Source organism: Podarcis raffonei, chromosome 16, assembly GCF_027172205.1.
Source record: "Podarcis raffonei isolate rPodRaf1 chromosome 16, rPodRaf1.pri, whole genome shotgun sequence".
NCBI classification, from domain to species: Eukaryota; Metazoa; Chordata; class Lepidosauria; order Squamata; family Lacertidae; genus Podarcis; species Podarcis raffonei.
In genome coordinates, this window is record NC_070617.1 from 42,011,102 (window position 1) to 42,032,471 (window position 21,370).

General features: G+C 49.0%; 1 protein-coding gene across 1 annotated transcript in view; it reads right to left on the reverse strand.

Annotated features, from left to right (window-relative positions):
• Window positions 1-18,522, reverse strand: part of MN1 (MN1 proto-oncogene, transcriptional regulator) — a 36,236-nt gene extending 17,714 nt beyond the window's left edge. Inside the window, exon 1 of the mRNA XM_053368180.1 lies at window positions 14,925-18,522. Coding sequence (XP_053224155.1) covers window positions 14,925-18,276 — 3,352 coding nt within the window. The 5' untranslated portion in view covers window positions 18,277-18,522. The remainder of the gene's footprint in view (window positions 1-14,924) is intronic.
• Between the last annotated feature and the right edge of the window lie 2,848 nt (window positions 18,523-21,370).

A 21,370-nucleotide genomic window follows, 5' to 3' on the forward strand; every position in this document is an offset into this window, starting at 1 on the left:
TTGTAGAGTAAAAAGCTCCAGGCATGGATTAATTTATTCATTCAGCAATGGCAAATTCAAAAGTGAATTTTAAATTCAATGTTATACAGACATGCTCCCAGCAAAAGGGGCCTGGTGTTTATGGCACTCTCATATGTATGTTTAAAAACAACAATATATCAACTCAAGCAAAGAGCTGTGAATCTGGGCCAATTTATCTATACTGTGCAATCAATAAAGTGTCATCTTCACCATGTACTTACAAAATCTCTTGTATTCAGCTATAGCTTTAACTTGGTTGGTATAAGAGATTTGCTGTGAATCCCCCAAGAGGTGGGATGCTCAAGTACAGTACTCTAGATTAACCAGATGTTGGGCTATTCCCCACATTTTGCTGAGCAGGTTAGGAAAGAACATAAAACAGTCAACTCACTGATAACCTTTTCTACTAATTCTCACACAAGTGACTGCATGCCACTTCAGACCTGCCTGCTCTCCAAATGTGACTAGAGATAGCAATAATACAACTTGAAAGCATATTTATTTAGGAAGAATGTGAAATTAGTTCCTAGAGCCAGGAAGCAAGAGTTACATTCCCCCTATTTATACTTCTAAAAAAAATAAGGCTGTAACAGGTGGTTTGTGGACCACGCCTGACAGCAGAAACAGTGTCAAATATTTGGGAAAATAGCCCATGACATCTATTCCAGCAGAAGCATCACATAAAGTGTATATAAGCAAAGCATTGGGAGCTGGTGCAAAGGGAGATGTGGACAAATCAAAGGCCAACTATATGTTGCATTTCAGCTGCGATTCACATTAAGGAAGTAGGAAAATGGGCATTTTGAACTTTGCAAAAGAACTTTCCCCCAAAGAAAGTTTGGGAACAAGTAAATGGCAGGAAAGCCAATAGCCATGCACTCCCCCACTCCCTGCAGTCACTTACAAAATAAGAAATAACAAGCACACAGAAACAAAGGCTCATACTTCTGCACACAACACAGTGTTTGCCCATAACCACCTCACACAAAAGAAAGGCTTTCTAAAACAATCTGTTTATAGACAGCGATCATACATTTGCTACTCAGGTTCCAAATATGCATTTCCAAGATTCATGAAACGCTTCTGTCTCGAGGATATAAAGATTTCCAGGGTTCAAAACTGCAATATAACTGCTGCAGGGAAAATGCAGCTCTTTGAACACATACAAAGCGGTCTTATACTGAAATGGACCATAGTCCATTCTATTGCAACACCCTATAGATTCTGACTGGCAGCAGCTCTGCAGAGTCTCAGGCTAAGCAGCCTCCTGGTCCTTTTCAAAGATGCTGGTGACTGGATCTGCAGCTGGCTCCGGCCTTTCCCCACAGAAGAGGGGAATCTTGCAATCTGAAAAGCTGCATTGACTATGGGTGGTTGGGCAAATGTCACAAGGAGTCCCTGTTGGGTTGAGTCAAACTCATCAGCATTTAGTGCAATTTTTTTCTAATTCATTTTTGTATGTTATTTTCACTAATATATGCATTTTATGCCCACTTTACCCTAGCATATGCATTTTTGTACACATCACTTGGAGTACTGCACCACAAAATTTGAAGAAGTGTGGAATTTTGAAGGGTGGCTAATCTTTCTGTTTGTGTCTTGTTTGGGAAAGTGCAAATTACATAGAAGCACCTTGAAATGTGAAGTGGTTCAAATTTCTCCCCTGTTTCTACCTCCCACTCTTGGAAATAACGGACTCCTGAGACTAAGCTCCCTTACAAGGATTTAAAAACACACCCATGCAATCAGGGCCATAGCATTTCAGGAGCCAGTCTGAAATTTGGAAGATATGTAGTTCAAGAGACACTGGGGAGAAGCAGGGAGTCTTTGCAGCTTTCCTCTCCCTCACCACAGCCCTCCTGCGAGGCCTTCTCATTTCACCATACCAACAAAAAACAAGCCCGCAATAATAACAATGGCAACAAGGCTCTTTTTTCCTTCTTCCTTCCCTTGGAGAAGCAGGACTACAGGCTCCCATGCAAAAAGGCCCGAACAGGAATGCTACCTTCTGAGGGCTTGGCCTGGGCGCCTCCACCTTCAGAGGTTAGGTGGGTAGCAGACAGAGAAAGGTCCTTTTTCCAGGCTGAGGAGACCTCCTTGGTGGAAGGCTCTGAGCAGGGGGACTGGCAGGTGCCGCTGTATATTAGGCCCTCCTGCTGAAGACTTTGGTTTTTTGTTTAATTATCCAACACTTTTATTATTTGTATGGGATTGTCCTTGCTGCTTTTGCTCCGGTGTTCTGCTCTTTCACTGTATTCACTGCATTTTATTTATTTTTTAAATCAAATGTGTGTTTTTCGGGGGGGAGGTATTTGCTTTTAAATGCCAGCTGCAAATTGCTGTGCAAGTTGTCAAACTGAAGGGCAGAGTATTAAAGATTTTAAATAAATGAATAATGCTCTCCTCCCCATGACCCATCCTCTGGAAAAGGGCTAAACGGAGGCCATGCAAGTTAGTGCCAGAAGCAAATTCTTGTTTTCACACACAGGCCGCTTCCGCCAAGATCAAAGACTGCAGAGATGCTCTACTGTGGCAATCCTACAGAGCGATTGACAGTGGGATGTCCAGTTAAACATCAGGTCCAAGAGGCAGAATGAGAAGCAGCAAGATTAACAGAAACTTCACAAAAGCTCAGCAAAGCGCCCCCCCCCTTCTGGCTGAGCCTGGATTTCTGCCTCCACATGATGGAGCCACCTGTACAGGCACTTTGCCCGGCAGACGCTGCTTTCGGGGAGCAAGATCGCAGCCTGGATGGGCGGCAAGTGCCTTCAGCAATGCCATTTAAATTCATAATCACAGTTTGGGTATTCCACATGTCGTATTTAGCTGAAAGTAACTGTAGCAACGGACGCGGGTGGCGCTGTGGGTAAAAGCCTCAGCGCCTAGGGCTTGCCGATCGAAAGGTCGGTGGTTCGAATCCCCGCGGCGGGGTGTGCTCCCGTTGCTCGGTCCCAGCGCCTGCCAACCTAGCAGTTCGAAAGCACCTCCGGGTGCAAGTAGATAAATAGGGACCGCTTTCTAGCGGGAAGGTAAACGGCGTTTCCGTGTGCGGGTCTGGCTCGCCAGAGCAGCGATGTCACGCTGGCCACGTGACCCGGAAGTGTCTCCGGACAGTGCTGGCCCCTGGCCTCTTAAGTGAGATGGGCGCACAACCCCAGAGTCTGTCAAGACTGGCCCATACGGGCAGGGGTACCTTTACCTTTAACTGTAGCAATTAATCTTTCTGAAATAACACTATCATCCCAGAACTGTGGGTTAAACCACAGAGCCTAGGGCTTGCCGATTAGAAGGTCGACGGTTCGAATCCCTGCAACGGGGTGAGCTGTCATAGCTCTGTCCCTGCTCCTGCCCACCTAGCAGTTCGAAAGCACGTCAAAGTGCAAGTAGATAAATAGGTACTGCTCCGGCGGGAAGGTAAACGGCGTTTCCGTGCGCTGCTCTGGTTCGCCAGAAGTGGCTTAGTCATGCTGGCCACATGACCCAGAAACTGTATGCCGGCTCCCTCGGCCAATAAAGCGAGGTGAGCGCCGCAACCCCAGAGTCGGCCACGACTGGACCTAATGGTCAGGGGTCCCTTTACCTTTACCTAACTGTGGCAATTAATCTTTCTGAAATAACACTATCATCCCAGAGCTGAATTAAGGACTACAGCCTTTTCCATATCATTTAAAATCAATAATGATATTGTCCAGATTTTTAAATTCAACCGTCTTTCAAATTCTCTCTCTCTCTCTCTCTCTCTCTCTCTCTCTCTCTCTCTCTCTCTCATTTCCTAATTGCACACCCCACAGCTCCATTAAAACCAAATAAATCAGATTCAGAAATAGGGAACACAACAGCAGAACACAGAGCGCAAAAGCCCCACTAAGAAAACAACAGCACTGTAAATACAAAGTTAAAAGCCCAGGTGAACAGAAATGTATTCCCCTAACCCTGGCACGAGAAAGACACCAGCACAGTCCCCAGGCATACCAAGAAATGGTGAGGAACAGGACTTTTTTTCAGCTGGAACTCACCAAAACTCAGTTCCGCCACCTCTCAGGCAGGCGCCATTGCCGTTATGATAGAACAAGGGAGGTGTTCATGGTGAGTTCCAGCATCTCCTTCTAGAAAAACAGCGCTGGTTAGGAGCCCACCTCAACCAGGTGCCACCATAGAAGAGTCCTGGTGGTGGTGGAGGAAACCTGTAACTAAAGCATGGTAATAAGCTCTGTAACCGCAAGCACCAGTCTCGCACCACTGCTGCATCAGACAGGCAGCCATCTTCTATTTGCCGTTCCCTAGCTGGGCTATTGTGTACAATCCCAACTTCCACTTGGAAGCCCTTTGAAGTTTAAGGCCCTTCAGCCGCCAAACCCTTCCGCACAGGCAAACATAAAAATTAAACTGCAGGATCCATCCAAACCAACCTCAAGTGACACTCCCCACCCTCGCCGGCCACTCTCTTCCGAGTTCTGCCAATTTGCAACCAAAAAATTTGAGTCATTTACACAAATGGATTTCAAAGAAACAATCAAAGGACGACAGGTCAGGATAAATTTAGACTTGGCAAAACTCAGATATATTTACGTGTGTACAGACAACCTTCAACCAAGAGACTCTTTCTGAAGAAGGCTGCCGCTCCAGATTATATCCAAATAAGGATGTTTTAATTATGATGTGCACACAGTTATTGTTTATTCATTTGTTCTTGCTTTATTGTTTTATTTCTGCCTTAGGACCAGTTAGTAAAGGGCTAGAAATACCCAGAAATAAATAAATAGATATAGATAGATAGATAGATAGATAGATAGATAGATAGATAGATAGATAGATAGATATAGATGATAGATAAATAGATAAAATAAATAAATAGAGATAGAAAAGCAAAGAAGCATCCTTCAGACAATTCATCTAGATATATCAGTTGCAACCCTAAAAGTGCATATGCGTGAAGGTGGGTGGGTCAAGAAAGCTTCATTTCCAAACTTTAGAAATGCCAACTGCCATCATCTCATAATCTGGCCTGACGCTGTTCATTCTGCAAACAGCTGAAATGAATTAAATATTGCCCCCACCGCCAGAACTGAAGGCAGGCTGGAAGAAAAGAATGAAGGAGCACAGTGGCATTTATTTGAGTTTTCAAGCATCACCTTTTCAGAAGAGCTATGATCAAACTTGGGTTGAATGAGTTACCATTCTTGCTGGCACACCACCCCATGCATGGAATATCAGAATGTCTCATATTTCCTGAAATTCCACCGTTTGGAAAAGTTATGACATAAGCAGCACTGGTTCAGTGGCTGTGGCTGGAATCTGAAAGAACAGTCAGACGGAGCACATCTATGGGGAAGTGCGGGTAATGGATTGGGTTTTCTTTCATTGATCAAACATGAGGCCAGCATTCAAGAGTTGGCGACTAGCAGTAATTAGATTCCCTCTGCTGCTTTCATGAAGTGAGAGTCATGGAGCTCCCAGTGTTTTCAAAGTCATTCTCTGGCTTATATATTTGTCTTAGTTGGATGGAAATAGCCTAACTCCCTGCCTTCCCCAAGCACACATACAGAAATCTTCACTAAGAACCAGTTAATATAAATTGGAACTGCCCAGTTTAGATACCCGCTGTTACACTTCTGCATTACTTACACTTCCAGCATACCGTATCACCAATACGTACAACCGTGCGTTAGCTGTGATCAAGCAAACAAAGAATTGGTAGTTTCAGAAATAAAGGAGTGAGAACCTGTCTGAAGGAGATATTGGGAATTTGAACTTTGCCTTTCAGCTACTCCAGAAAGAAGTGAAAGAGTCCATTTTGGATCCATTTTTGCAACCAGAATTCTGAGTTCAAAACATTGCCTAGCTGATTCTGTTCCCCGCTCCCTTGCTTAGGTTCAGATTGCTGGTCTAGTACACTTTTCTCTTTTACATAGAGGGAGAAAGATGGGATGGCACCTCCAAGAGGGAAATGTCACCCCATGAAAACTTACTCATGGTGGCATGATCAATCTGCAACTGTCAAAGTAGAGGCAGGGCAGTGCTTTAGTCTGAAGCACTGCATGGTGTGAACATCAATACCAAAAGTATGCAGATTGCTCTGGTGCCCAACAGTCTCTCTCTTTCCTGTTGGGACATAATTGCATCTCTCTCTGATTTGCAGTTCACCTCACAATGCCAACATCAGCTGCAGAACAACTGATCACTGGGAAAATATACGGGGCGGCTGAGGGACTGACTTGGGCTAAAACAACCTCTCTTGAGCCACCTTGTCCATAAAATTCAACACAGATATCACTGTTATGGGACCAAAACAGCTTACAGCCCAGTCCTCTGCCTTGAGATATAACCCTGGAGGTCAAAAGTGCCAGAGAATAAATTAAAAAGGAGGCTGCTTTAACTGAGCTGTGGGTCATCTTTAAAGTCACAAAGAAATGTTAAAGACTAACATGTCAAGAGGCTCTAGGTAGCCATTCTGCCCCCCACCCGTCCACCGCATGCTCCGGATTCTGTGCGATGAAGGAGATTATCTGTTCTCCTCTTCATTCCAGTGTGAAAATGTAAATTGCATTGGGGCGGGGCGGGGGGGGGTGTCATATCATAGAACACACTGGGAAAAATGGAGATGGGAGAATCGCCAGAGCCTCAGGCACTCCAAAACTTAATTTAGTTCTCCTCTACATGTGTTAATAGTTCATGTTCCTTTCAATATATTCACATTAGCAAAGGGGCTGACACCACCCCCATCTTTTATTTAAACATTAAATGACAACAAATTCTCCCAAATCGAAGGTATATCTCCATTTTTTGTTTGCTTAGCCTTAGATGAAGCAGTTACAAGATTTTTATTATTATTATTATTATTTAGAAAGGTTGATGTTTTACTCCAAGCCATTTTTCTTCAGCAATTAAAATTTACCTAAAATTGGCCTGAAATTTCTAAAGATGCTTTGCCATTGACTGGAGTGCAAGAAAGCATTTCAATTATCAAATCCCCATTCTTTTAAAAGAAAAACCAGATTTTGCATCAGTTTCCCTTTTCAGGCAATTGAGCCCAGGCAAGTAGAAGAAACAGGTGCCAAGAGGTCTGTGCCTGCATATTTTCCCCTCCACTGCTACTAGCAACTCTAGGAAGGGATGAAATTTGAAAACTGAGGCAAGGGAAGGATTTAAAAGCCCCTTGCTGTGGACCCCAATCCAAATTGGGGTCAACGTGACTGCATCTGCCAAAGAAAAAGAGGTCAGGAAATCACTTAATAAATATCCTATCATGTCACATCTAGTTGGGCCCTGTGAGGTCTGGAGCTCTGATGTTGTGCACTGGGGCTCAAGGGCTACCGAGAATCCCACACAAGGGCCACAAATCCAGCACAAGGAGCGCAGCGCAGAAGAGCTACGTTCTGAATGAAAGTGATCTTCTGGCGAGAACCTCTGCAGTTATCCAGAGCCTTGAGGTTTGTTGCTTTTGCATATAACCTCAAATGAACTGTTGCACTTTGAGAGGGGAAAGCGTTGTGACACTCAGAGCAGGAGCAATTTTCTGTGCTGAACTGGATTTTATTTTTTTAATTAAAAAAAAGCCACAATACCAAATAAATCTGATTACTGTGTTTTTAAGCTATGTTTTTAAATGGATTTCTAGTGGGAAGATACCCTTAAAATTTCTACTCTTGCAAAACTTAATGTGTCCAAGGCACAAAGAAGCTATTTACATAAAAAAAAAAACCAAGCTAAAACAGCATATGAGCTCTCCTTGAGCAATAATTACTCTAACCACTACATCTTCAACCTATTGGAACTATACTCAACCAGGTAATATATTAGGGTCTCAATGTCGGCAACATTTGATGCTATTTAAGGAGTGTTCTCAGCTTTTTGAGACAAACAATGGTCCCACATAAAAATAAATTATTCAGACAAAGTCTTCTTTGTGCAAAAGTCTTCAGCACTTAATATCTCAGGTTAGTCCAAAAGCTAACGGAAGTTGTTATAATTTATTTATTAAAAACCAATAAATCTACAGATTATTCCAAGTAGTGCTTTTGTCCCTAAACAAAGCTGAGAGAACCCACATTGCAAATTTATCTTAGGTGCAATTATTGCCGGCTACAAACAGGTTTAAAAGGCTCCCAAATCAACACAAGATACACACCCACCAGCCACACATGACCTCTAGAACTCACACAGACCCAAAAGCTCTAAAAAGAAAATGTAGGGAACAAATCCTTCTCAGCATCAAACTCTTGAGCATTAACTTACACAATCCCTTGTAACATCCAACTGGCGCCTCCACATAGTAAATTCCACTGAGTAGGTCCAGGCGACTCAGTTCCGCATAAAAACTAAACATCACTTCCATCATTTGAAAGCCAAGGAGCTAACAATTAGAGGCTTTTGGCTAATAATTTTTGCACTGCAGTATCATCTAAGTTGCTCCCTTTGAAGAATTAAGAAAATCAGCTAGTTAAAATTAATGGATTATCCCTCCAGCTAGTAAAATTCACACAGCCCAAGATTTAAGAGGAATCTGACGATCTCTGCCACGTAATCTTGAAATGTATGTCGTGCTGAAAGAAATGTGACTGCCACATTGGAGCAGAAAGGGCCCGAGGGGGAGAGAGGGACCAGCGGAAGGGAGCACCTCATCCCAGTTGTCCCATTCATGCGCAAACTGGATATTGCAACGGGCTTTTCTCCCACATGCTTTACACCACTAAAAACAACTGAGGTTGTCCACCCATTTTTAATGAAAACTAGCGGCCGTAATACAACAATAGACCAATGCCTAGAACTTTATTAGGCAGTATAATTACATCACATTTCTAAACTGCCTGTGCCCCAATTAATACTTAATTTTAAAATACAGACTATAAATAGCAGGTAATCAAGTCAGGTTCCAAATGTATTGCTAATCAAAGAAAAATATTCTTAGAATATCACTGAAGAAGCTTTTGCCCACCTTCCAATTTTAAGCAGGATTTTTTTTTAAGTTAACACTCTTCCAAAGATTCCTGTAATGTGCAAAAATAACTAGAGAAGGCTAGTGGAAGGCTTGCTCCTGCTCACCAAAATAAACTATAGATTGTCACAGTCAACACACATTTACACCGTTAGGCAAATACTGCTTTCCTGCTTTAAGATGAGCTACAGGAGGAGCACTACAAAGGGTGCAAGAAAGCCAAGTTTCCCACACAAGATATTCTAAATGTCCAATGCAGTTTCAAAAATCTACAGTGGGAACTCAAATAAATTATTCTGTAGAAAGGGGGGGGAGGGGGAAGGCAAGGCTCATTTTATGAAATGTGATTTGGGTTATGTGGAAACACAGGCTGCACTCCAGTAAGATAGTGGTTGCTCAGTATTTGTACCTTTAATATATTTTTAACCTGTTGGAAGCAGCCCAGAGTGGCTGGGGAGACCCAGCTGGGTAGGTGGGGTAGAAATAATTTTTTATTATTATTATTATTATTATTATTATTATTATTATTATTATTATTAGCGTGTAAATTCATATGTCTATGAATACTTCTGTACGTACGGGAGAAGCACTAAAGTGTCACTGGGTTGTATTAAAACGTTACCCACATCCTCATTATCCTCCTCCTCCTCTGCAGTTCTTGCAAACCATTTATATTGTAAGATTCTTACAAAATCGTACTGTATAAGTAAATAGTAAATCAGTACATTTAAATGACACCTAGTATTTGCATTTCAGAAAAACTCAATTCTAAACATAAACCATTTCTCCTAAACCTGATTTCACTATGCAACACATTCCCTGTGTTAATCTGGAATATGCTACTCAAATTTAACGCCCAACAATTCAAGGCAACAGAACATACTTTCACACAGCATGTTGAGAACATGGGGGAAATTCTCCTGCTTGCTCCAATTTGACGTGCAAATTAAAATTCCAGTTTACATGTAGCACCACAAATGTGCCACAAACTGAGATTTAACGTTTTTTTAAAAAGGGGGGGGGGCCCTAAACTCAATGCAAAGCTATTTGTGCTTATGTCAGTCAGCAGATGTAAGCTACCTCCAGTTATTCTCACAGATAAACATGGAGAAAGGTTTTAACCGTTCTATACTTACAGCCCCAATTCTTCAGCACCAGCTGTTTTATAAAACTATGCACATTTTCTCCTGAGAAGCGTCCAGAAATGCAGAAAACAGAAGACAGGAAAGACAAATGAAAAGACTGACCAGAAGTATTTTCCCCATCAAATGACTGTGAAATACTTCACTGTTGAGAGACAAAAGTATGATGCTGGCTAACAAATGAATTAAATCAAATCACGTAAAAGAAGTTTGGTTTATTTCATTTTTTTAAAAAAATGCACAAATATTTTTTTTTAAAGCTTGTTAAATGTGAAACTCGAACTACATGACTATCTTAATCTCTTTCCACAAGTGAGCTTTTATCATAAATCACACTACTAAACCGGATCATTTATTAATGATGCATATTTCATATCAATGGACTGTATCATGTAACAACTTGGTGATGGAAGCTACATTGTCAATGCTATTAAAATACATCACGTAGGTTTAAATACCGCTTTGAAACCAAATAATTGGGATTCAGAGTTTTATGACAATGGCAGTATTTAGTCAGGTTACCTGTTTATAATAGCTCTTACATCGTAAATCAATTTCAACCTAAATACGGTACTGTTTTTTGAGGGTGCTTGGAATTTTCTGCAAGCTATAAACAAGTCTCAACAAGCGAAGCTATTCCCTCATGCAGATCAGAAACTTTAAAAATAAAGACTACCCAAGACTACACTAGGAGATGAAAGAGGCCACAGCTTTGACCCAACAGACTCATCCAGCCCGTCATTCAGGGCACAAATAAACGTTTCATGCTAAGCAGGTTGTCCCGTTCAGAGTTCTGTCTGCTCCATGTACTGGCTAGTTACAAGGACAGGTTTATGAGAGCTATGACATGCTTCCAGACCAACAAACAGGAGATAAATGCACTGCAAAGGCCTGTGAATAAAAATGCAACGGCTGCAGAGCGTAACCACATCTATTTACATTTTGTCTGACAGCCACCTAAGTTGTTTAAGGTTGCCTGCTCCTATGGGACGGCGTCAGGGGTGTGTGTCCAACTGCAATGGATCTTAAGAAGTTATAATGAAGAAATCGAGGACAGAAGAAATTGAACAGAAAGAATGGGCTTTGTAGCACTTTTCTTGCTTATCCATGAAAGAAATAGCGTGTGCAACAAACGTGACTCTATATACCCAAACAAGGGAAAATGTCACCTTGATTTAAGTTGGCAATATACTCCCAAGTAAATAAGAGGAAACTTCCTTCTCAGGAAGGTGTCTAGGATCCGAATGCAGGGGAGCTTATTTCTAGACAGAATCTAGCATCACTCCATACTGGTATTTTTATACTCAAAGATAAATTCCACTTAGAAATAAAATGTGTACACCGCCATGCATATAAATGGTACAAAGGTCTCATTCTGCTCTACGATACTTTCTAAATGTGAGTAGTAGGAGCAAAATATACAGAATTCTCCCAGCTGCCACATGGGAAACAGCCCTGAGACTGTAACCCAGAATACCTCCTCACTCCATTCATCTCAGAAACACTCCCATTGAGTTTTGTGGAACTGTTCCAGAGCAAAGGACAGATAGATGAACTGATACTGCCTTTCCAAGTTTGTTTTAACTGTAAATGGCCCTATCAGTTGTTTGCTACTGAAATGTCACCCTTTGCTGCTAGGAGTCACTATGGAAGATTCTAGTCCAGTCTTTAAAAAAAGGTATGGGTTTTGCTTATTTTGGCTTCCTAGAGTTTTAAACCTGTATCAGATCTGTATTAAATTTCTGACATACACAAATTCACCAAGGTTATTCATAAATATAGATCCATGTGTTATATCTACACAAACTAATTTTAAACTATAATAATAATTATTATTATTTATTTATACCGCGCCCATGAGGCTGAGTTTCCCCAGCCACTCTGGGCGGCTCCCAATCAAGTGCTAAAAACAGTACAGCGTTAAATATTAAAAACTTCCCTGAACAGGGCTGCCTTCAGATATATAACATTATTTATATTTACTAAGCACTTTTCTCACAAAACTGACCCAAAACTACTTACATAAAGAGCATAAACATTAAAGCCAATTATAACAAAACCAATAGAAACCTAAAAACACATCTATACAAATAAAATAAACAAAAATGAGATATGGTAGTTGATTTCAACAGTGGATTTCTCCAGTAAGAAAAGGTCTTCACAGATTGTTAACTGCTATAATTAGAATAGCTATGGGATATATGACACACACAGAGAGAGAGAAGGGGGTGGGGATGAATTCTTACACTGCAGTCGATGTTAAACTGCAGCTAAGCTTGGAAAAAAGGAAGATGCTTATGTCTGAAGTTCTTAATGACCAAGTGTTTCCAAGAAATCCTCAGGAACAAGGCACAGCCTAACTTCCAAAGTTCCAATCCCATTATTCTTCACTCACAAACTCACTGAATAGCAGCACTGCACTGCATGAACACTTCAAAATAAATGTTTAGCTTTGTTTCATTTTATGTATCATTTTTTTAAAAAATGATGCAGCAGCAAAGTGTGAATAGGCTCTGTTTTAAAGGTCCTGGTTGACATCTAATATATATTTGTCCTCTTGGAAGCAATAAGAAATAGAAACCTACATGCTCTGGATAAAGCAGAGTGACTGCCTCTGAATCCTTTCCCTGATTTTCTGTTTTATTTTGCTTTTGAAAATGTTTTTGTGGGTCTTTGGACCAAAATAAATATATTATATTTGGCAGATTTTTTTAAAAAAAAGATGTAAAGAGTGCCCCTTTTCCTCCTGTAGATGGTTCATTTGTTCAGCTGCATAAATCCTGAAATATTTGGTAACCTTTGGCAAGAACACCTACTGTAATTCTCTACATACCTCTGTTAGCCTTCTTAAGGACAAATTTTCAGAAATTGGCTACGTTTTTCTACTCATACCATTGGCAAAGTTAGATCAGTATCTTACGTTTAACTTTAGACCCAGTAATACGATGGTAGCTTTCTGCTCAGAAAGCTGGCAGATTAAGTGACAGTGCCTTTTTTTAGCATGGTATGAACAATAAGGGCTGCTGCCTTTAAAGTTGTTATAAATCACATAACAATGGCAGGAATCATTGGAAATGAAAATCATGCAAATATCAGGCTTAAACCCGCCTAACTCTTTTGCTGGATTGTGGCCAATGTGTGACCTCAAAACATCACTGATATGAAGCAAAGCAGAGCTCAGAAGTTTTTCACCTGTGTGTTTCTTAGAAACAAATTAAGATGGTCAAGTTATTTCTCTCCTTTCCAATCTGATTGTACTTATAGGGAACAAGTGTGTGCATGTCTGCACTTAGGTGTGCGTCTGGCAAGGTAGAGGTGACGGGAGCTGTGATTTGTGCTAACTAGCTATTGATCCAGTCAGATCTAGATGTTGTGTACAAGAAACAATAAAAGAAGGAGCCAGGAAGGATGCTGTGTGAAACTCCATTTAAAAATGGAAAAGGCAGCCCCCCAAACAAACCAATTTATGTCCTTGCCTGGATGAAGCCTGAAGAATGCTGATGGGCTTCCCGGCATCTGCCGCGCATGCTAAGCACTCTCTGGCTCAGAAAAAGAAGCTCCCTGCACTGGCATTGCCAGGGAACAAAGAGACAAACAGCAAAGGCAGCATTCAGATTCGACAAAGCCAAAGAGACGACAGCGGAGCGGGAGCGGGGAGTTTCTCAAACAGCCTCCTAGAAACCTTTCCACATACCCTAAAAACACAAGGCTCAAAACAAAGCAAAACAACACAAAACCTTTTTCTGAGCAGATGCTGGAAAAACAACCACAAAAAAGGAAGACCGATGGCTAGTATTCCCCAGTAGTCAGCTCCTTATCATGTTTCACAGGGATCCTACCCATCTACTGAATTCCACATACTAACGAGGGAATGAAGAAGTGCCTGGTCACAATTCACCAGGTCCTGCTGCCCTGCCTTTCCACCCACTAACAGAGAGTTCCACCAAATGAAGAAGAGCATTGTAACTGCCTAGCTTTAGCCCTCAACACATTCTAAGTCTGACCTAAAAATGCAATGTCTGCTCCTCTAACTAAGCAATGTCTGCTCCTCTAACTTTTTTATTTATTACTATATTTAATTACTTCAACGCAACACCTGAATTGGAATAAATCAAATGCACCTTAGGAACAACAAGAAAACCAGAGATTCCTAAGATGAATGAAGAAATTTAACCAGGCACACAGTTCCTTTCCTCTCTTACTTAAATGCTACTGAAGTGCATTTGTGTATGCAATTTCTGTATGCGCTTATTTGAAAGTCAGGAAAATATGCTGGAAGAGCCTGCTCTACGTGATGTCGCCATGAGTACCTTTTGATAAGGGGCGGAGGGAGCAAAACCCCAGCACAGCAAAGGGCACATGTGGGACACCTCAAAGGGATCATTCACACATGAGCCTCCAAGAAGCTGGCTTTTCCTAACGCAGCTATCCTGGCAAGAAGATATATCCCATTGTTGGAAACTTACCCTGCACATCACACAGGCAGTGCGGCAGAGACACAAAAATACTAGCTCGGCCTTCCGCCGCTCCTCCCCCATTTCTCAAGCACAAGGAAAGGCATTGGGGGGGGGGGTCGGAGGGAACGGGGCCGACGTTAGTTGGCGCAGGTTTTTGCGGCTGATCCTCCCGCAGCCTGCTTCCTCCTCCACCTGCCCGGGACCCAGGAAGGCCACGGCCGCCAAGGGGCTGGAGTCCACTTCCCACCTGCCTTCGGGTTGTGCTGGCCTAGCCTTGCAAGGGGGTTCCTGCCGCCCCCTTTCTGCACAGCATCTGCCTGGAAGGGGCGCCCCAGAAGCCCCCCCCCCCCACCTCCGCGCGCCCCGTACCTTCTTTGCTGGGGTTGGGCGGCTTGGCCTTCTCCCAGGGCGCCAGGGCCTTGTCGTCGTCGTCCTGCCCCTCCAGGAGGGCCTTGTCGCTGGGCAGGTACCAGGCGGCCGAGTGCTCGGCCATCAGCGAGTCCAGGTCGATGGTGCTCATGGCGCCCTTGCCGCTCTCGACGGCGGCGCTGGCGGCGGCGCAGCAGCTGCTCAGCTCGGCGCTGTCGCCGCTCTGGCTGCCGCCGCCCGCGGCTCCGGCAGGGCCGTCGGGGGGCTTCTTGGCGCTCTTGAGGCCCAGCGGCTGGTCCTCGGAGATGCTGAACTGCTGCCGCTGCAGCTGGATCTGCGCCTGCAGGATCTCCAGAGGGTGGATCTCGTCCTGCACCGGGGCGCCGGCGGGGGGGCCGCCGCCGTAGCTGTCGGGGCTGGAGGTAGAGTTGCTGCCGGCGTGGAGGCTGAGCTGGGCCAGGGAGGCCTTCTGTCCGTTCAGTAGTGCGTGGTCCCCCGGACGGGGCTGCACCGGGCTGCGCCCCGCCGGGCAGCCCTTGGCCAGCTGGTTGTCGGAACTCGAAGACACCTGGTCCTCGTTGCCGGCCTCGTCGGGGAAGTCGCCTGCGCCGCGGGGCGAGCAGGAGTCCGCCTTCTCCAGGGAGGGCAGCAGCTCGGGCTGCTCGGAAAGAGGCGGCGGCGGAGGAGGCAGGAGGAGGTCGCCGCCGCCGCCTCCCTTGGCCCAAGCCGACGGGGGCGAGCTCAGCGCCTTGTGGGGCTCGTGGAGATGCGGAGTGCCGCCCCCTCTTTCTGCCCCCTGCCCGGGACTCCCGCCTTCCACCCCGGCCGTGGGGCCGTACTTGTCAAAGAAGCTGCTGCCGCCGCCCCCTCCGGCGGCCGGGCTGACGTGCCCGCTGTCCCGTTTCCTGCGCCCCCGACCGCGCCCGCCTCCTGCCTTGGCGTCGGGGCCCGGGCCGGGCGAGTAATTGGGGGACAGGCCGCTCTCGCCCGGGGCCGGCGGGGCCGGCGCGGGCGGCTGAGGTCCGCCGCTGCCCGGCTCGGGAGGCTCGGCCGGGCCGAGCTTGCTCCGCTTGGGGCCTTCGCTCCCCGCCCCGACGCCTCCGCTCCCCGCGGCCGGAGCGCCCTTCTTGCCGAAGGTGACGTTGAGGTTGGGCGCGCCCAGGCTGGCGATCATGTTCTGGCACGCTGTCGAGAGGGCCGCCAGGCAGCTCTGCCCGAAGAGGCCGCTGCTCTCCTTGGGGCCCGGCGCCCCGCCGCCGCCGCTGCCGGGAGGCCCCGCCACCCCGCCCGCCACGCTCCCTTTCGAGAAGGAGCCGAGAGACAACGCGCCCAGCTTGCTGCTGGACTGCGGCGGCCGGGGCGGCGGCGGCGGCCCAGAGGGCTGGAAGTCCGTCGGGGGCCCGTAGGAGGCGGGCGAGGCGCTGTGCGGGGTGGCCTGGCGGCTGGCGGCGCCGAAGGGGAAGCCCTGCTGGGTCGCGAAGTCCGGCGGGCCCGGCCTGCTGCGCTCCGAGGGCGGGCTCAGGCCAAACTGACCGTGCAGGCTGCCCGGCGAGGGCACGTGTCCTTCGCCCCCCGACGGAATCCGCAGCGGCGGCGGCGGCGGCTCCTGCAAGCCCGGCATGCCGCCCGCGCCTGGCCGGAAGAGCAAGTCCCCTGCGCCCGGCGCAGCCGAGGGAGGATGCGGCGCCGGGAACCAGGCGCCCTCCTGCGCCTCGAAGGCGGGCTCGCCGTGGTGGTGGCCCGCGTGGTGGTGGTGGTGGCCCGCGTGGTGGTGGCTCAGCTGCTGCAGGCTGGGCTGGCGGAGGCGCTGCTGCTGCTGCTGCTGGCTGCGAGAGGCCGCCATCTGCTTGATCATCAGGGCGGCGTTCTGGCGCTGCTGCTGCTGCTGCTGGAGAGCCGCCTGGTGGTCGGCGCCCGGCGGCTGGAAGCTCTCGGGCCCCGGCGGCGTGAAGTCTCCCGGCAGACCCGGGTAGGCGGCCGAGGGCGAGAGGTGGCTGTCCAGGCTGGCGCTGTGCATGCCCGCGCCGCTGCCGCCGCCGCTCCAGGAGTCGAAGCGGGGCCGCTTGGCCACGTTCATGTAGGGGGGGGCGTCGAAGTGTTGCAGCCGCTGGCTGGGAGGCTGCTGAGCCGGCGGGTGGTGGTGAACGCTGAAGACCGGCTCGCCCGGCCCGTACGGATGCTGCAGGCTCCTGTTCTCCAGCCGGTGGATGGGGTACTCGAACTGCGCGTGCTGGCCTTGCAGGAGGGGGCCGCCGTCCTGAAGGCCGGGGTTGGCCGCGTTGCCCTCGGGGCACAGCTGCTGCCGGGGCAGCGCCGGCGGGCACGAGTTCTGTCTGGCCAGCAGGGCCCCCGGCGGCGGGGGCTGCTGCATTAAAGGGTGCCTGCCTGCGCCCAGGCTCGGCTCCAGGCCCACCGACATCTTGCGAGCGCCCCCAAATCTCTCGAAAAACACGCCGCCGCCGTGCTGCTGCTGCTGCTGCTGCTGGGGGTGCACCTTGCCGAGGCCGCCGGGCCCTCGGGTCAAGGCCGAGGAGGGCCCGGGGAAGTTCCCCCCGCCTGGCGGCACTTGCTGCCTACTGGCCCCGTAGTGGGGCAGCTGCCCGTCGGCCTCCGACGGCGAGAAGACGGGCAGGTCGAAATGACTCTCGCCGCTCGGGTAACTGTACTCCAGGGACTCCACGGCGGCCGCTGCTTGGCTGGGGAGGCGCCTCTGCGAGTCGAGGCCGTGCGACTCCGAGGTGGCGGCTCCTGGCAGGCCGTGGAAGGAGGCCGCGCGGTTGGGCGACTGATCCAGCGGCAGGCAGGGCGCCGGCACGCCGGGATTGTGGTGCTGCTGCGGCGGCTGGAAGTCCTGGAGGGGCCCTGCCCTCTGCTGCCCGAAGCCGTCCGCGCCTGCCTGGCCCTCCGCCAGATGCTGCTCGTAGCCGTCGGCAGCGAAGCTTTGCTGGCCGCCTGGGTAGCTGAGGAGCCGGCCGCCGTGAAGGCAGGAGGCGCTGGGCTCGGCCCCGAAGCCGCCACTTCCGAAGTGCGACGGCGGCGGCGGCTGCTGGTGGGCGCCGTGCGAAGGCTGCTGGCCGCCGAAGAAGCCGTGCACCGGCTGGGCCTGCTGCAGGTCCGCGTGGCCCCCACGGGAGGCGTGGAAGCCGTACGCCTCCCCGGGCAAGTTCAAGTTCATGGCCAGCATGGCCGAGGCGGGCTCGCTCAGGGCGCCCAGGGTCCCCGCCTCGCCTCCGGGGGTCCCGCCGTGGAAGGGGGGCGGCTTGAAGTGCGAGCCCATGCCCGGCCCGAAGCCGCCGCCGCGCTCGCCGCTCCGCCCGCTGCCCTGCGGCTCGAACTGCTCCAGCCCGAACATCCCGCCGCTGCTGCCTCGGTCCCTGGCCGGCCGGGTCGGTCCGTCACTGGGGGGCCATGACGGGCGGCCGGCCAGCCAGCCGGGGGCTGCTGCTGCTGCTGCTGCAGCGACGCGAGGAGGGAGGACGCCCCGCGCGCCCGGCTCACATCTTGCGGGAAAGTTGCTGCCCGGCGCCGGAGCTCACGGACTCGGCTGGCCGGGAGGCGCGCTCCGCCTCATGGCCCGCGGAGGCTGAGCCGGGCGGGCTCGTCGTCCGCGTCGCGTTGCCGCTGCCAGGCGCCCGCCCGCTCGCTCACCCGCCTGCCTCTTTTGCGCTCGCTCGCTCGCTCGCTCGCTCTCCGCCCGCGCCCAAGAAACAGCAACAAGTTTTGCATTTCAGCAGCCGCGTCCAGCCATCCGGGCTGCGCCAATGAGCGCCCGGCGGGGCGGGGCTCCTCCTTAAGGTGGCTCTCCCGGCCGCGCGCTCGCACGGCGCCCCCCCCCCCCCCCCGCCAAAGGGAGCCGCCGCCGAGCATCTCCAGCGCCTGCTGCCGGCGCCTCCTTAAGAGAGCAATTAGTGGGCCGGCGGGGGGCGAAGGGGCCGGCAGCCCCGAATCAATCGGGTGTCATTTAATAGCCGCGCGGCTCTTTCTGAAATATTTATCCCCGTCGCCTGGTGCGAGCGCGCCTCGCCCGCTGACCTCCGCGGGGGCTGAACTCCACCCTCCCAGCACAGATTTCTCTCCCGCCCCGTCCCGCGCCGGAGCCCCGAGCATGCAACTTGTTTACGCGCGCGCCCCGCAGCAGAGACCAGCGCGCGGCCTGCTCCTTCGGGGCCACTCGGGGTCCCCGGGAAGAAGGGGAGCACCTCCCCGCCCTTCCAGTGCACCGCAGGCGCTTCCCCCGCCTCCCCCAGGAGATCTATAAATAAGCGGCCCCGAAGAAGTCTTTGTATATGGCAGGAGAGTTTTTAAAGGATTTTTCTGCAGGATCAGGATGCTGGGCTGTGATTAAATATTGATTTTGTGTAATTAGTTTTCATGTGAACTATCCTCCTTGCTGATGGCTTCGAGATTTCAGAACTAGAAAAGGAATGGAATTGGACAGGGAAATTATTACTTAGCAAGTGACGGGCGCTGGAGAGAGCGGCAGCAACGGGAGGGGCTCCTGCAGCAGCTCGCCGGTCGCCCACCGCCGGGCTCCGGGTCCCAGCCCACCCTGCCTGGCCGCCGAGCCCGCGCGCTCTCCGCTCTCCGCTCCCCGCTCAAGCCGGCGACGCGCCTCCGACGGGGCATCCGCAGCACCGCCTCCTCTCGCCAGCCCGAGGGCGCTCTGGCGAACCCCGCCGAGGCTTTCTCCGCCCTCTGTACGTGCGCCGGCGCGTGTAAGTTAGGCGCTCTGCACACGCTCTCTTTCCAAAGCCGTACCTTGGAAGCCAAGTCAGTGCCAAAGCTGAGAAATGGGCGTCAATAGAAGGCCCTCCGGGATCCTGGAACAGTAATAACCCACCTTCCACGGGCGCATCGCAAGTCAGTGCTCCCCTGCTGTGCTAGTATAAGGAGACTTTCTTCTGCATCTCTTTCTGCCCCATGCCACATATAAGGAAGACAACATATTATTAAATCATTGGATGCCATTCTTTTAAATGAAATTTAAGTTAAAGAGCAAAATGTTTTGCGGAAAGGAAAACACTCAGAGAGAGAGAGACCACCTTTACATTTTCACGTGAGATACAATCCTGACGTGTGGTGGAGCAGTGACAGCCCAGCCTGATCATCAATCCTGTGGACTGATACATGTGTATAAGTCTCTAGTTTATGCCCAGGCATTGTTTGCCTTTTCTCGTTGTTTTTTAATATCCCAACCCTAATCATTTCAATCTGAAGTGACACAGTGAAAGGAACTGATTTTTTATTTATATATATTTTTTAAAAATATTGGTTTTCACAACATTATAAACAAAAACAAACATAAATCATAGCCTTATTGAAAATTACACTTGTTCACATTGTTAAGTGACTTCCTCGCTTCCCCTTGGTTGAATTTCATTGCATGTCCTTATAACGGTTTTCCAAAATGAACTGATTGACTCTTCTTTTTGTTTTGTTTGGTCAAACCATTCTTGGAAGTCATTGCTTCTCAAAAGACTGTGCCATCTCTCCATTTCAAATATCCTTCTGAGTAGTATCTCTTTCCCCTTGACTGGGGCTTGGGGATAATAATAATAATAATAATAATAATTATTATTATTATTATTATTATTATTATTATTATTATTTATTTGTACCCCGCCCATCTGGCTGGGTTTCCCCAGCCACTCTGGGCGGCTTCCATAGAAACCAAAAATACACTAAAATATCACAGATTAAAAACTTCCCTGAACAGGGCTGCCTTAAGATGTCTTCTGAATGTCAGGTAGTTATTTATTGCTTTGACATCTGATGGGAGGGCATTCCACAGGGCGGGCGCCACTACCGAGAAGGCCCTCTGCCTGGTTCCCTGTAGCTTTGCTTCTCGCAATGAGGGAACCGCCAGAAGGCCCTCGGCGCTGTACCTCAGCGTCCGGGCAGAGCGATGGGGGTGGATACGCTCCTTCAGGTATATTGGACCGAGGCCGTTTAGGGCTTTAAAGGTCAACACCAGCACTTTGAATTGTGCTCGGAAATGTACTGGGAGCCAATGTAGGTCTTTCAAGACCGGTGTTATGTGGTCTCGGCGGCCGCCCCCAGTCACCAGTCTAGCTGCCGCATTCTGGATTAGTTGTAGTTTCCGAGTCACCTTCAAAGGTAGCCCCACGTAGAGCGCATTGCAGTAGTCCAAGCGGGAGATAACTAGAGCATGCACCACTCTGGCGAGACAGTCCGCGGGCAGGTAGCCCAAATCCCCTGATGATCTCTCCCAGCGGCTTCATATAGATGTTAAAAAGCATGGGGGAGAGGACGGAACCCTGAGGCACCCCACAAGTGAGAGCCCAGGGTTCTGAACACTCATCCCCCACCACCACTTTCTGAACATGGCCCAGGAGGAAGGAGCGAAACCACTGTATAACAGTGCCCCCAGCTCCCAGCCCCTCTAGACGGTCCAGAAGGATGTTATGGTCAATTGTATCAAAGGC